This window comes from Pieris napi, chromosome Z (assembly GCF_905475465.1).
Source record: "Pieris napi chromosome Z, ilPieNapi1.2, whole genome shotgun sequence".
Classification (NCBI taxonomy): Eukaryota; Metazoa; Arthropoda; class Insecta; order Lepidoptera; family Pieridae; genus Pieris; species Pieris napi.
In genome coordinates this window covers 12,093,242-12,105,660 of record NC_062259.1, presented here as the reverse complement: position 1 = coordinate 12,105,660, position 12,419 = coordinate 12,093,242, and the positions used below count along the sequence as shown (strand labels likewise).

At 34.3% G+C, this 12,419-nt stretch overlaps 1 protein-coding gene across 1 annotated transcript; it reads left to right on the top strand.

Moving 5' to 3' along the window:
* Positions 1–731: 731 nt before the first annotated feature.
* On the top strand, positions 732–2,348 carry LOC125062606. Its single transcript, XM_047668640.1, has 2 exons — positions 732–1,747; positions 1,827–2,348. The coding sequence occupies exons 1-2, from the start codon at positions 737–739 to the stop codon at positions 2,346–2,348; spliced, it is 1,533 nt and encodes a 510-aa protein (XP_047524596.1). The 5' UTR covers positions 732–736.
* The last annotated feature ends 10,071 nt before the right edge of the window (positions 2,349–12,419 follow it).

The following is a 12,419-nucleotide window of genomic DNA, read 5'->3' as shown; positions in this document are numbered from 1 at the left end:
ACAATTTTTAACAAAAAAAATCTACACAAACTTTCAATATGTCGTCTAATTTTGGAGGAATGACGGTTAAAAGACAGGGTCGTCCTGGCTTTTATGAAACTAATAAAGCTCCGCAGCGCCACTAGATGTATGCTGCAAAGCTAAACACAAATGAGTTCCAAAGTTTTTTCAAGTTAACATATCACATAACCGTCTATTGGTGCCATTGCCTATCAATAAATCTAGAACGCAACGAAAGTGATGACGTAAACGTTTTGTTCCGGACGTTGGCGTTCGTTCGTGCGAAGCAAGTGTTTTGCTAAACAAATTACGAGCAAGTTCTATTTACTACTATTGTAGATTATTTAATAGGTCGAACAAGTTTTTATAGAATAAATAGCCGCCGTACTATTAGTAGATACATTAGTTTCATAAGAAAATAATAATATATTTTTATAGAAAATTGTTAGTATCAATGGGAAGAGAGCGTGAAAACAATCGCGGCGGCGTTGTTGGTCAAAGGTTTATAAAATAAACTATTATTAGCTTGCACCTTTTTATTTAAGTATCAGTCCGATTGAAAGATATATATAGAAAAGAAATAAGGGTTCACAATTAGCTATGAAGCTTCTAGATAAAATAACGTAGCGACTACGCATTATAAGAAACAACATGAAATCTCTTTTATCAAATTTAAAAAACATATAACATGACAAATGACATCATAAACTTCCAAGCTACGGCGAGTTTTATTAAAATGGGGAATAAAACACCGAGTGCTAGAGTCATGGTAGACATACTTTACCACATTCAAGAACTTTGTAAACCTGTGGATCTCAATCCGATCTTTCACAGTAATAAATTAGTTGCATTGAAGAAACTAAAAATTTTCTTAGACCATTCAACGAAAGAGACCTTACAAAAGTGTGACACCAATGAGATTATCTACTCATCTTTATCTCTTATATATTATTTCGGTATGCGGCTTAAAATGGATAAGTTAAGCGGTAAGTTGTGGCTTTGTTTCGCAACTAAACAGTTCAATACAGCTGAAGAAATATTCCACCAAGTCATGGAGTTTTTGCACCCCGAACAAGGCGAGTTAGTCATAAAAACAACTATACGTTTTTTCTCTGAAGTGTCTCTGTGGACCTTTGAGAATTTCGTAGCACAAATTCTCGAAGTAATATTATTTTACAACAACGGAAAGATCACGCTATTCAACGTTATGCTCACCGACATCCATTGTATAGTTTTCAGTGATATTGTATCAGCAAGGCATCGAACGAGAGTTCTATATGAGCTTTTGAAAAGTAAGAACTGGGTGATCGACAGCCAACATTTGCTACCTTTCGTGACACGCTTTTTGAATTTCTTCACCAATAATGTGAGTCATAAGCGACCGAGCTTTCAGCATCTTAAAAAAGGATTTGAAGTGTGTCTTCGGCGAATTTTCGAGCGAGCTTCAAACAAACATAAACTAGCTATTGTTAATACAATTTTGCATTGGTTTTCAATGGTGAATATAGATAAAGAGAATGTGTTGGAAGTGGCCAATTTAATAGACTATGCAGCGCTTTTGTATGAAGTCGGTCGGTACCGCGAGAGCTTTCAAACAGGTTTCATTCATCACATCGTGAAGAAACTGATCGGTTCCACTGATGCTTTATACAGCTACTGTGGATGTCGAATACTAGCAAGATTTTTTGATCGGCATAAGAATTGTTCTTACTTGATTGTCCCAACAATATATTACGAATTTTCACAGGTATAGTATTCTCTCTGTTTGATGAAAATATTAATTTTCCTTTAATTCAACATTAACAAATGTTCCATTAACACTTTAGGTCCCATTGAAAGTTGGGGAATATGATAGAAGTGACAAGGCATTCGTAAGAGAGCATCGGGAGTTATTCCACGATTATTTTGTTAAAGCATTCGAAACGTACCACTTCAATCAAGCTAACATCGAAGCGCTATACTATTTGATGTCATGTTTGGTATTAGAAGTGCCCTGCGGTTTGACAGCTGCAGCGGTGACGTGCATGGTAATGTTTGTTCAGGACTTTGCCATAACAACAGACATACCTGAGAAGTGTCGGTTCTGGCTGCATGCAGTGGTGCTCTCATTAATGTCCCTTATATGTTGGGTACATAAGGCCCCTGAGTTGTATCGATATGTCAACGAAATTGTCTCGAGACGAGCGAAGGACGCTCCACAACTTAATCCGCCGTTGCTGGATGATTATAAGATTGATAATCAACGCGCCAATTGGAATAAAGATACGCTGTTCTTTGAAGATTGGGAACTACGTTATGGACTTTGGAAACATTTTAGGAGTTCACAGGTACGTTTAGAATCAACATAAAATCCAAGCAATTGTTTAACGGTAAATATATTTTTAAGAAATATTTAGACATTTAAGTTTTCTTACGATAATAGTCCGTACTACGCCATGGCGTAGATTTTATTACTTAATTTTGCGATAAAAATTTTAGTCACCGAAGAAGAAAAACTTTAAATTATGAAAAAAATTAATATGTGCTGTATTTTATTTAAGAAAAACCAGATATATCCTTCTTTTTCTCTTTCGGCTTGATATTCTCCTTAATATAATATTTAGATAATTAACCTTCAACATTCCTTCTGTAAATTATCTTCCCACCTCGTCTTTCCTCTGCTACTAAATTGTTTGTAGTATATATATTTTTAAACGAATACTAATATAAAGCTATATTAACAAACACTTTGTTAACATTTTTTTTTTGTTTTAGAGAAATGTCTTAAAGAGAGAAAACCAGGAGAAAAATCGACCATCAATTAGTTTGAATTAACGCTATTAACATAAGAATTTAATTGTAATATATATCATAATTGTTTGTTTTTAATATAAGGTATATCTTGATTGAATAAAAATAAATTAATATTATTTAAAGTCTTGAGTAGTTAGCTGTGTGAATTTGAATAAAAACTATGAGAGCCTACTTTCAAGCCATTTAGCTTTTACCGATGTGTGGCTACGAAGAATGTTATGAAATAGTTTTCTTCAAATCGAAATCTATTTTAAGAATAACAATAATTATTGCCAGTTCTCCTCAACGCCCTTGATTTGAAAACTGGCAGTAAATTTAAATTTGGAATCTGAATTTTTTAGTCGTACATGAATAGATTTATATTATGATTTCTGTGCACAGTTTGAAGAGAGTGAAAACATTTTTTTTTGCCAATACTACTTTACACAAGGAGTAAGAAGTTTCCTTAACATGGGAGTTATATACTATCTTAGACTATATACACTAAGGGTTATCCAGAAACGAAGCAATGACTTCCATAATATGTCAAGTCTTATACGTTTCAGACATACGACACACTTTGCTGTATAATTGTATAAGTATCCACAATCTATGCTGTCTTAAAACTAACAATCGAATTTCAACTTTTTTAATTATTATTATTTTCACCGATCAATCTCCTTCGAGCCTTCTCCATCTACACGACACTGGCGAAGTACCTTGTGCCCACTTGGCACAAATAAAAGCCATTAAAAAAAAAGTATCCACAAGAGGCAGGCGGTAGATATAGTGAAATCATTAAAATACAACAAGTATTTTATAGCCACCACGCCCAGTAATGACATTCGTAAACAAATAACATTGTAAAGTACAGCAATTGACTCTCGTTTTCACTCTCGATACAAGTTCGTATTGTACTAGTAAAAAATATAATACATATATACATACTTTGAAACTAAAAATAAAGTAGTGGCGCTACAACCTATTTAGGTCTGGGCCTCAGATATCTGAATCTGTTTCATAATCATTGGTCAATCTAATAGGTAAGTAGATGACCAGTTTAAGGCATACCGGTTTAATCACTATGTTCTCGTTCACCGAGCGAATGTTAAATGGTCACATTGTAAGAAAGTCCATTGGTCCACACCCGGGGATCGAACCTACGACTTGAGGGATGAGAGTCGGCGCTGAATCCACTAGGCCAACACTGCACTTTGTAAGTTATATACAAATATAGAGATTTTTTTTATTAAATTTAATCTCTCCGATGCTTGTGGTGCGGGACCTTATTCACATTTAAAGAAAACTCGCGAGAGGACATATATATATATATATATATGTCGAATTGGTTCAGAACCTCTTTAAAAGGCAGCTGGTTCCTAGAAAGCTCAGTTCTGGGCCGACGGACGTCCAGGTAATACGGGTGGAATTTCAAGTATGCCTCGTTGACCGATTATGAAACTTAGCTTCAGGTATCCCAACAACTCTTTTTAAAATAATTAAAATTAAACGAATATTCTATGGCCAAATGCCCATCTACAACTAATAACTACAGATACGCACATATTTACGGATAGTATTCAGATCTTCATCAGACAAAAACCTAGGTTAATGCCCAGGATTCGAACTCAGGAGTAGATACTCAAAGTCAGGCAGGTCATGTAATTAAAACTCCACGACCACATTCAAGTAGAGAAGTTGAGGACAGTTTTATAATGTCAAAAGTGCAAGGCCAAGATTATCCATTAGGCCGGGTTTTCGGACTCCGTTTTTGCAATAGAGATCCGCGCGAGGGTCGGCTGCCTTTTTATAAACCCTAATTCTCAGCGTTTTGTGTCGAGTAAGTCTAAGAAGAGGCAAGCGTTTGCTAAGGCTTAGCAAAGATGCTTCACACGTCCTTCCTCTTGCATAACATTGATTTTGCACATCGCGTGTTCCCAGGGCACGCTATATAAAGTATAAACATCAGCATCTGCTTTCATTAATCGCTTGTATGTAATCGTGAACGCGTGAACGAATACCACGTTTTTCCTTTGAGTTTTCTATATTGTCTGCAATGGACTCCAGAACTGTGGTGAGTTAATTTTATATATAGTTCAATAAACTCTGCTTTGCAACTGTTTCTGTGCATGAAAGTGATTGCTTGCGATTAGTGTATCTGTATACTACAGTTCTTGTATGTAAACATCTAATGTTAGCGTGGGTTGGAGTTTCTTGGGTTCTTTCTTCTCAGAGTAGGGCTCGTCTTTGAATCCAATTTATAATACGCCAACATGACCAATTTTACATGAACGAAATAATTTTATATTATTGATACCAGCTTGTATAAATAATATAAAATGTTGTGTTGTTTAATATTGAAACTCGTAAATCGTTTAAATAGACGATTTTATAAGTGGAATTCGTCTAGAATTTGTTATTATTGCACTTATAAACTTCAAGTGATAGTTTAAAAACATATATATATATGTAGTCTTTATACATAGGTATGGCTTGGTTAAATTGCTATGCTTGGAAAATTATTATATTTGATGAATATAAACGTCAATTAGTTTACTTCAAGTATGAAATTGCACTGTACCGTTTAAGAATAAACTTGTTTAAATATTTACTATTGTTAAAAGTTAATTCATTGCTTGGTTAATGGAAACCCTACTATTAATTACCATTACCTTCTATCGTAAGCTTTTTTAGTTAATTTTACTGTAAGGGCTGGTTTAAGGTTATAATTTGGACTGCGATATGTTTTCTCTACTGATTATTGGTTGACAATCAGCCTTTTACTCCCATATCCATAGAAAAACTAAGACGCCTCTTTAATTAATAGTCAGAGTAATTAGTAATTTTATTTCTCTATAATTTATTCCAGCTATTATTTTGTTTGGCGATGTTCCTTGCAATTCTTGCGTCTGCCGCTGCGGGGTAAGTTAACTAATGAATATATAAAATATAATTAAACAGAAATAATATAATAAAACAGTATTATTATTTAATTATTTGTCTAATATAATACAAAATTATTATCATATGTTTGATGCAATTAATGTCCGAGAAATAAAAAGAGCCGGGAATTCGTTTCCCGTCAAAACTATTTATCAATTAATCATTGACTCCAAGTTGATATGCATGACAATTGAGCATCAACAATGTAAATTATAAATAATAATTATTAATTAGTGCACAGTATTTAAAAAATACTATGATATATGTACATATATAAGAATGAAGTGCTGTGATAGTCTCGCTAAAACTCGAGAATAAAGAAATGTTTGTGGAAGTTCAGGAGAGGTCTACACATAAATAATAAGTAAAGAAATGATGTCTCGTCTTTTAACAAATAAAATATTGTTACTTGGTTGTCATATATTTATAGATGCTTTAATCATATGGTGCTTTGAAGCGAGTGTACTATGAGGAATGATCTCTTTGGTTTGTTTTAAAAAAAATTTAATAATTTTTACACAAATATATGATACAAAGTTCACTTGGTCATCTAGTAATTATATAAATTGGGGCTAGATAAAAAAAATATTATCTGTTGACCATAGGACGATTGTGTTTATTAATATAGTTATTTAACATAAATAAACATTTATTTATTTATTACAGAAATACATCTTGCCTGTGATTAATAAAAAAAAACACAGATAAAAAACGAATATACATATTGAGCAGAATCAAATACAGTATTATTTCTGATATGTTAAGATTACCTTAGTAATTAAATAACAATTTATTTTATAATCAATATTTTGTTTAATTTCTGCTTTTTAATAATTCTATGTATGAAAATTATTAGGTCCTAACTTGTCGAATATATTAAGTAGATTAATAAGCTAGGAGGTTTATTAAAATTATAATGGAAATTTTATATTAATAAACCTTAAACTGCTCCATTGGCCCATTTTTTATTGTTCGGAAATTCATTTATAGAAAGCCCGCGCCAGGGCAACTTATTAAAAAAAGTTTGAATTGCCACGTTGAATTTCCATCCTCGAACATACATTGATACATCTTTCAGCCAAACAGCAGTCGTACAGCCCAAGGCAGAGACAAAAATTTTAAGTTAAATTTTTGTTCCAATCGGCCGCAACTCGAAGGCCGCAAGGCTATGAGGCTCTTACATATTTACCAGTATATTTATTTATTTTAAACAACAGGCATATAAAGATAGTTCCTTTTTCTATGAAACTTCTGTGTTGAAAATCACTTTCATTATGTCATTGCACTGAAGCCCAAAAAACAGTATAATGACAATTCTATTATATCACATGCGTATAAAACCGGAAAGTAATGTCACGCAATACAATAATAGTGAATTAAATCAGTCGAGCGTGAAGGAAATGCGAGGTTTTTGTGTATGCTACCTGTTAGGGTGATTGGTGTAAACTTTCTTTCGTGTAATGTGTTTGGTGTTAGACATTTTATATTGTTGACATTCTTTTTAGCTTAAAAAACCAATGAAGCTACGGTTTCCTAGAAAAGCGGTGCCGTTAACTAACGGCCGTCATTTTGCGGTTGCTAAAAACGGCCGTCTGTAAGGTGGCCAAGCTGTAGTTTCGTAGAAAGTAGTGCGACCGTATTTTTGAGGTGTTATTCCAAAATTCGTTCCACAAATTATGCTTCATCTGAGCTTGTCTGTACTTTTTGGATTTAATATTGTACAAAGCTTAATGATTTTTAACAAAATCAATTAATTGTTCATCATTTTCGCTCATCCAAGTCATTGTATTAATTAAATATGCGCACCGCTACACGCGAAAAACGTTGAACCACTGTTTATCACCGCTATGACGGCCGTCATGAAAATGACAGCACCGCTATTTGTCGTTACGGTGACACTTAACGTTTTCTAGAAAACCTACTCCGATGTTATTTATAGAAACGTATGGGTGACGTCACCCAACGTAACATGACGGCCGTTAGTTAACGGCACCGCTTTTCTAGGAAACCGTAGCTTTCGCAGTTTTCTTCCACTCGATTGAGACTTGTCATATCTATTTTAATACTTGACACTGACAGCATACATCGTGTTGTTTGACTAATTAAAATCGAGCGCAACGATTCGCTTTGCGTGAATTCTCATCATGCAGGGTTTATTATCAGACTTCCTTGATTGATTGATTGAAATCCCTCGGGAGTTTTGAGTGATATTGTGAGAAAGTTGCATGGATTTGGTTAGCGCTTCTTAAGTTCTCATGTATATCCTTTCTATAACATATTTTTATAAGTATTTGATTATCCTCCGTTATAGAGTAAAAATAAAAAAAAGGAATTATATTTTTTATAAGACTGAAAATCAGCTTCAACTGCCGGTAGCTGTTTTCAATACTTAAGAAACTATTTACACCGTTTTAATGCATAAAATAAATTTTAAAATATGTATTTGTTTTAAATTGGGACGCTAATATGAAGTATCTTGGGTCATGTTCAATTATGGTTGAGTTATTTTAGTAGACAAGGACTTATTTTTTTTAAATTATTAAACTGAAATTTCAAATATTAAATACGTCAAAAAGGAAGTCAATACATATATACATATTACCAATTTGCCATTCTCCAGTTTTGAGGTAAACATTTAGAAACACAATTTGTTCCCACTAATTTACAATTAAAATACAATTTCTGTGGGGCAGCTGAGTAATTCGTTCGCAATCAGGGCTGAAACGCTTAGTTGACGCTTAGTCCTACGTGTGAATCCTGTATTAGATTTTTACATTGCTGAGTTCAATGTTTCTCAGAATGTTTCGTATTGCATCGCCATTCGTGAATCTGTGCGATTAGCTTTTTAGTTTTGTTAATATTCTTTTTTGTATTACTTTGGATAAAGGTTCTATATTTTTTTGCACTTCTTGCACTTTACTGATCATATTTATTTTTTTAGTTTTTCCCTTACTAGGGTTGCCTGGAAGAGATCGCTTGTTAGCGATAAGGCCGCCCGTGTCGCCCCTTATTATTTTTATGTATTATTAGTGTTTTTTTAATGCAACGAATAAATAAATATTTAAATTTCTTATGTAACCTAGAAATCTCTTAATTACAGTCGTACCAAAAAGGTGGTGATCCACGTACCATACAAGGTGAAGAAGGTGCGGCATACCCACACGGTCTACAAGACAGTGCACCATCACCACAAGCACCACGATTTCCACGACTTTCTGGAGCATCCCGGCGAGGAGCACGAACATTTCCACCACATGCTCCGCGATGAACAGGCGCATTCGCAGCCTGTGCCTTCTATCAGCATACCGAACTTCCTGCCCGATGTACCCATGGATGTCGATTCTGAAGACGAGTACCCTATAATTCCCACGAGGCATATGTTTTTTAGGCATGAGTAGTGTAAGTTATCAGTTATTTAAATCAGAATAAGAAACTATATATTTCGTGATAGTGATCAGATTACGGTGACACAAATCAAATTTTGAGTGATGGTAGTTTCCTCACGATGTTTACCTTCAAAGTACGAGCACGTGTTAAACGCGCACTTACAAATTAAATTAGTTTTCCATTAGGTATCCATTAGACACAGCCGTGATGCGAATGCACGAACGGCGCCCATTCAAGCCGCTAGGCACTGCGCTGACACTGCTACACGTATAACTCCAAATTCCGTACTCAACATTATTTACCTATATTATATAATTAGAATTTTATTATTGGAGTGTTTCCGAACCAATTCGGTTTAGGGTCCTTCAAAAAAAGAGCGTACCAATTTATAAAAGGCCGGCAACGCACTCGCGAGCCCTCTGGCATTGAGTGTCCATGGTATCACTTAACATCAGATGAGCCTACCCGTTTGTTCTATAAAAAAATGAAACTCGTTGATAAACAATTCCACCGATTTGATGGAATTTGGTCTTACCCCCTAATATCTGACAAAGTATAAAAAAAATATATTATTTGTATATAATAAATGAAAATGGTCGTCAACCAGTAGATACAGCCCTGCAGTCATTTTATGATTTGGCATTCTGATAAACAATAAAGTACAAGCTCCCACCTTTTCAGAATGCCAAATCATAAAATGACTGCTTCACGACTGATTTGAGCGCGACCGCCGATGCGAAAACCGCTGTGTGAGTTCGTGAAGTGAGTTACAGAATCGCAGGGCAAGGCTGGTAATGCTAGTAGTTTTGTAATATAAAATAAATAGAAGTTAACGAATAGTTTTAGGTTGACCCAAATGAATATTTTATATGTAATGTTATTTATATATGGTGAAATAAATAATTTTCGCAGGGTAAATAATCGCTAAGCCTTCCGATCAAAGCCAGTTAGAGCTTATTTACACGAGCGGCACGATGCCGACGGCAGCCGTCGATCGATATCGACGCTTGCAGTTGTTTCTGTAGCGTGCCGTCCCCGCCATTTTGTCAGTTGACTGCAAATAGTTTAGGAGCACCCGTTTCAATTTTATAAAATGATCTCCAGTGTCAGTATTGATGTTGAAATGCTTATTATGGCAGCCCTGTGATTCTGTAACTCACTTTTCGAACTCACACAGCGGTTTTTGCATCGGCGGTCGCTCTCAAATCAGTCGTGAAGCAGTCATTTTATGATTTGGCATTCTGATAAACAATGAACAACAAGCTCCCACCTTTTCAGAATGTAACTGTTACAGAAGCGCAGGGCTGTAAAGGAAAATCCTTGTATTTGGAATTATAAACAAAAGTAGAGTAACAATAAAAAACAGAGCGTGGACGGCTGTAAACAATGAACCAAAATGCATTGAACCCACAATGCACGTGTGTTTCTTTTTCGTTTTTGTCGAGGTCGACGGAGTAAAAGCAATAATAGTGTTTCTTCTTCGGAATTCATTTTGCAACTGGCTCCTGTACAACGAGAGCCTACGGCGGCTGCCGTAGAGCTTCAATTTTGACATGACGACGGCTGCCGCCGAGTGCACGTGCTCTGCCGTCGGCACAGTGCCACTCGTGTATTTGAGCCCTTAGGCGTATTATCTAATATATTTTTCTTTATTATATGGCATTAAAAAATACATTCAACCCTAAATTTTCACCCTTCTACGATCAACCGCTATTTTTTAGTATAGCAGATAGTTGTTTTTATTGAACTAAAGAAATGTTTCCTAGAAAAATATACATGGCAAAACAACGTTTGCCGGGTCAGCTAGTACCTTATATTGTTTACCTCTAGCTGCAAATATTTGTCTTTTTTTTTTCAGGTCCTCACTAATGAATGCAGCTTTCGTCAAGGCATACCATAATGTTGTACAAAATATTTTAAGCATAATTTATAAAGTGAATCCAAAGTGATCTTGAATGAAGCTCATCTAACTTTATTTCTTTCAATTTCTTAAGATGTATCATTAAAATAAGAGAATTTATGTGTTTTTTTATTTATTCACTATTATTATCCTAATTCGTATTTTCGACAAATAATAGTATTTTATCGTTCGGTACACTGATACATACAGTTCATTGCTCTATGTACATAAGAAAAAATAGGCAAACAACAAACATGTAGAAAATTTTCATAAATTATAAAAAGTAAAGGAAAATTTATTTTAAAATCTGAGGGAAGCAGCTACATTATCAGAGGATATTCAGACTTCATCAGAATGCTCAATCTGGATATTCTGGATAAATAGTGCATGATTTTAATTAGAAACTTACTAGTCTATCGGCAAAGTGAAATAAGAATAGAAATAAAGAGAATTATAATTTGCTAGTGTCCTTTTGCTGTCGTTAATTTCTCTAAGAATCCCTTCACCGTATGCGACTAGATACTCAAAATTGTTCCAAGTGCCTCGTACTAACACGAATTATCTGTATAATTCACCAATGTTTCGGGTTTTATCTAACTATGACACTTATTGAGGATGTTTTTGATATTTGCCATCTCACCTAAGAGAATCTGAGGAAATATTTGACGAGGCGGAAATACTTAAACTTTCTTTAGCAGTCACTATTTAGTTTTTCTTTGAAATAATAATGTGGTCACAAAACCGATTAAGTATTGATTAATTTATCTATAAGCAATATGCATTAAAATCATATATGTTTGTTAGTTGGAGCCTAACATAATAATTGTTCGACTTTCGATAAAGTCAAAGTCAAAGTCAAATCATTTATTTCAATTAGACCATCTAAAATGGCACTTTTGAACGTCAAAAAAAATATATAAAGAAGATTCTAGTTGCCCCTTCCAAAAGGTAGTTTCGTGTGGAGAAGAATGGGCAAGAAACTCCACTTACTCTTTTAAAATAGGTTTACACTGACCCACCATGGACATACGATAAGTATTGAATCGCAATCCTCTTTCATCGGGCATATTTCCTGTTTTATAACCTATGTTAAACAAAGACTGAATGATAATCTATGCCAGTTCATTGCTCTATGGTATCACATAAATCGAATAGTATCCGCCATTAATAATTTAATGACCCCATATTTAAGGTATTTACGAAACCCGTCCGACACTGAGATAGTTTATTTTACCCTTTTATCTTATCTGTCGATTTGTGTCTTTTTTATTGACCTTAGATTTTAATTGTAGCCACTTATAATACCTCAGTATAAAGGTGTGTTTTCTGTCAGATATGAAGTTTATATTTACAAATCTTTTTACACTGTGAACAAATCTTTTTTTATTTTTGTTTCATAAAATCTGATAAAAGCCAT

Bases quoted from the DNA above. Each gene is read 5' to 3' on its own strand.
- LOC125062606 (XM_047668640.1), top strand. From the start codon at position 737: ATGGGGAATAAAACACCGAGTGCTAGAGTCATGGTAGACATACTTTAC. The intron at 1,748-1,826 runs GTATAGTATTCT...TTAACACTTTAG, and splicing joins TATATTACGAATTTTCACAG to GTCCCATTGAAAGTTGGGGA.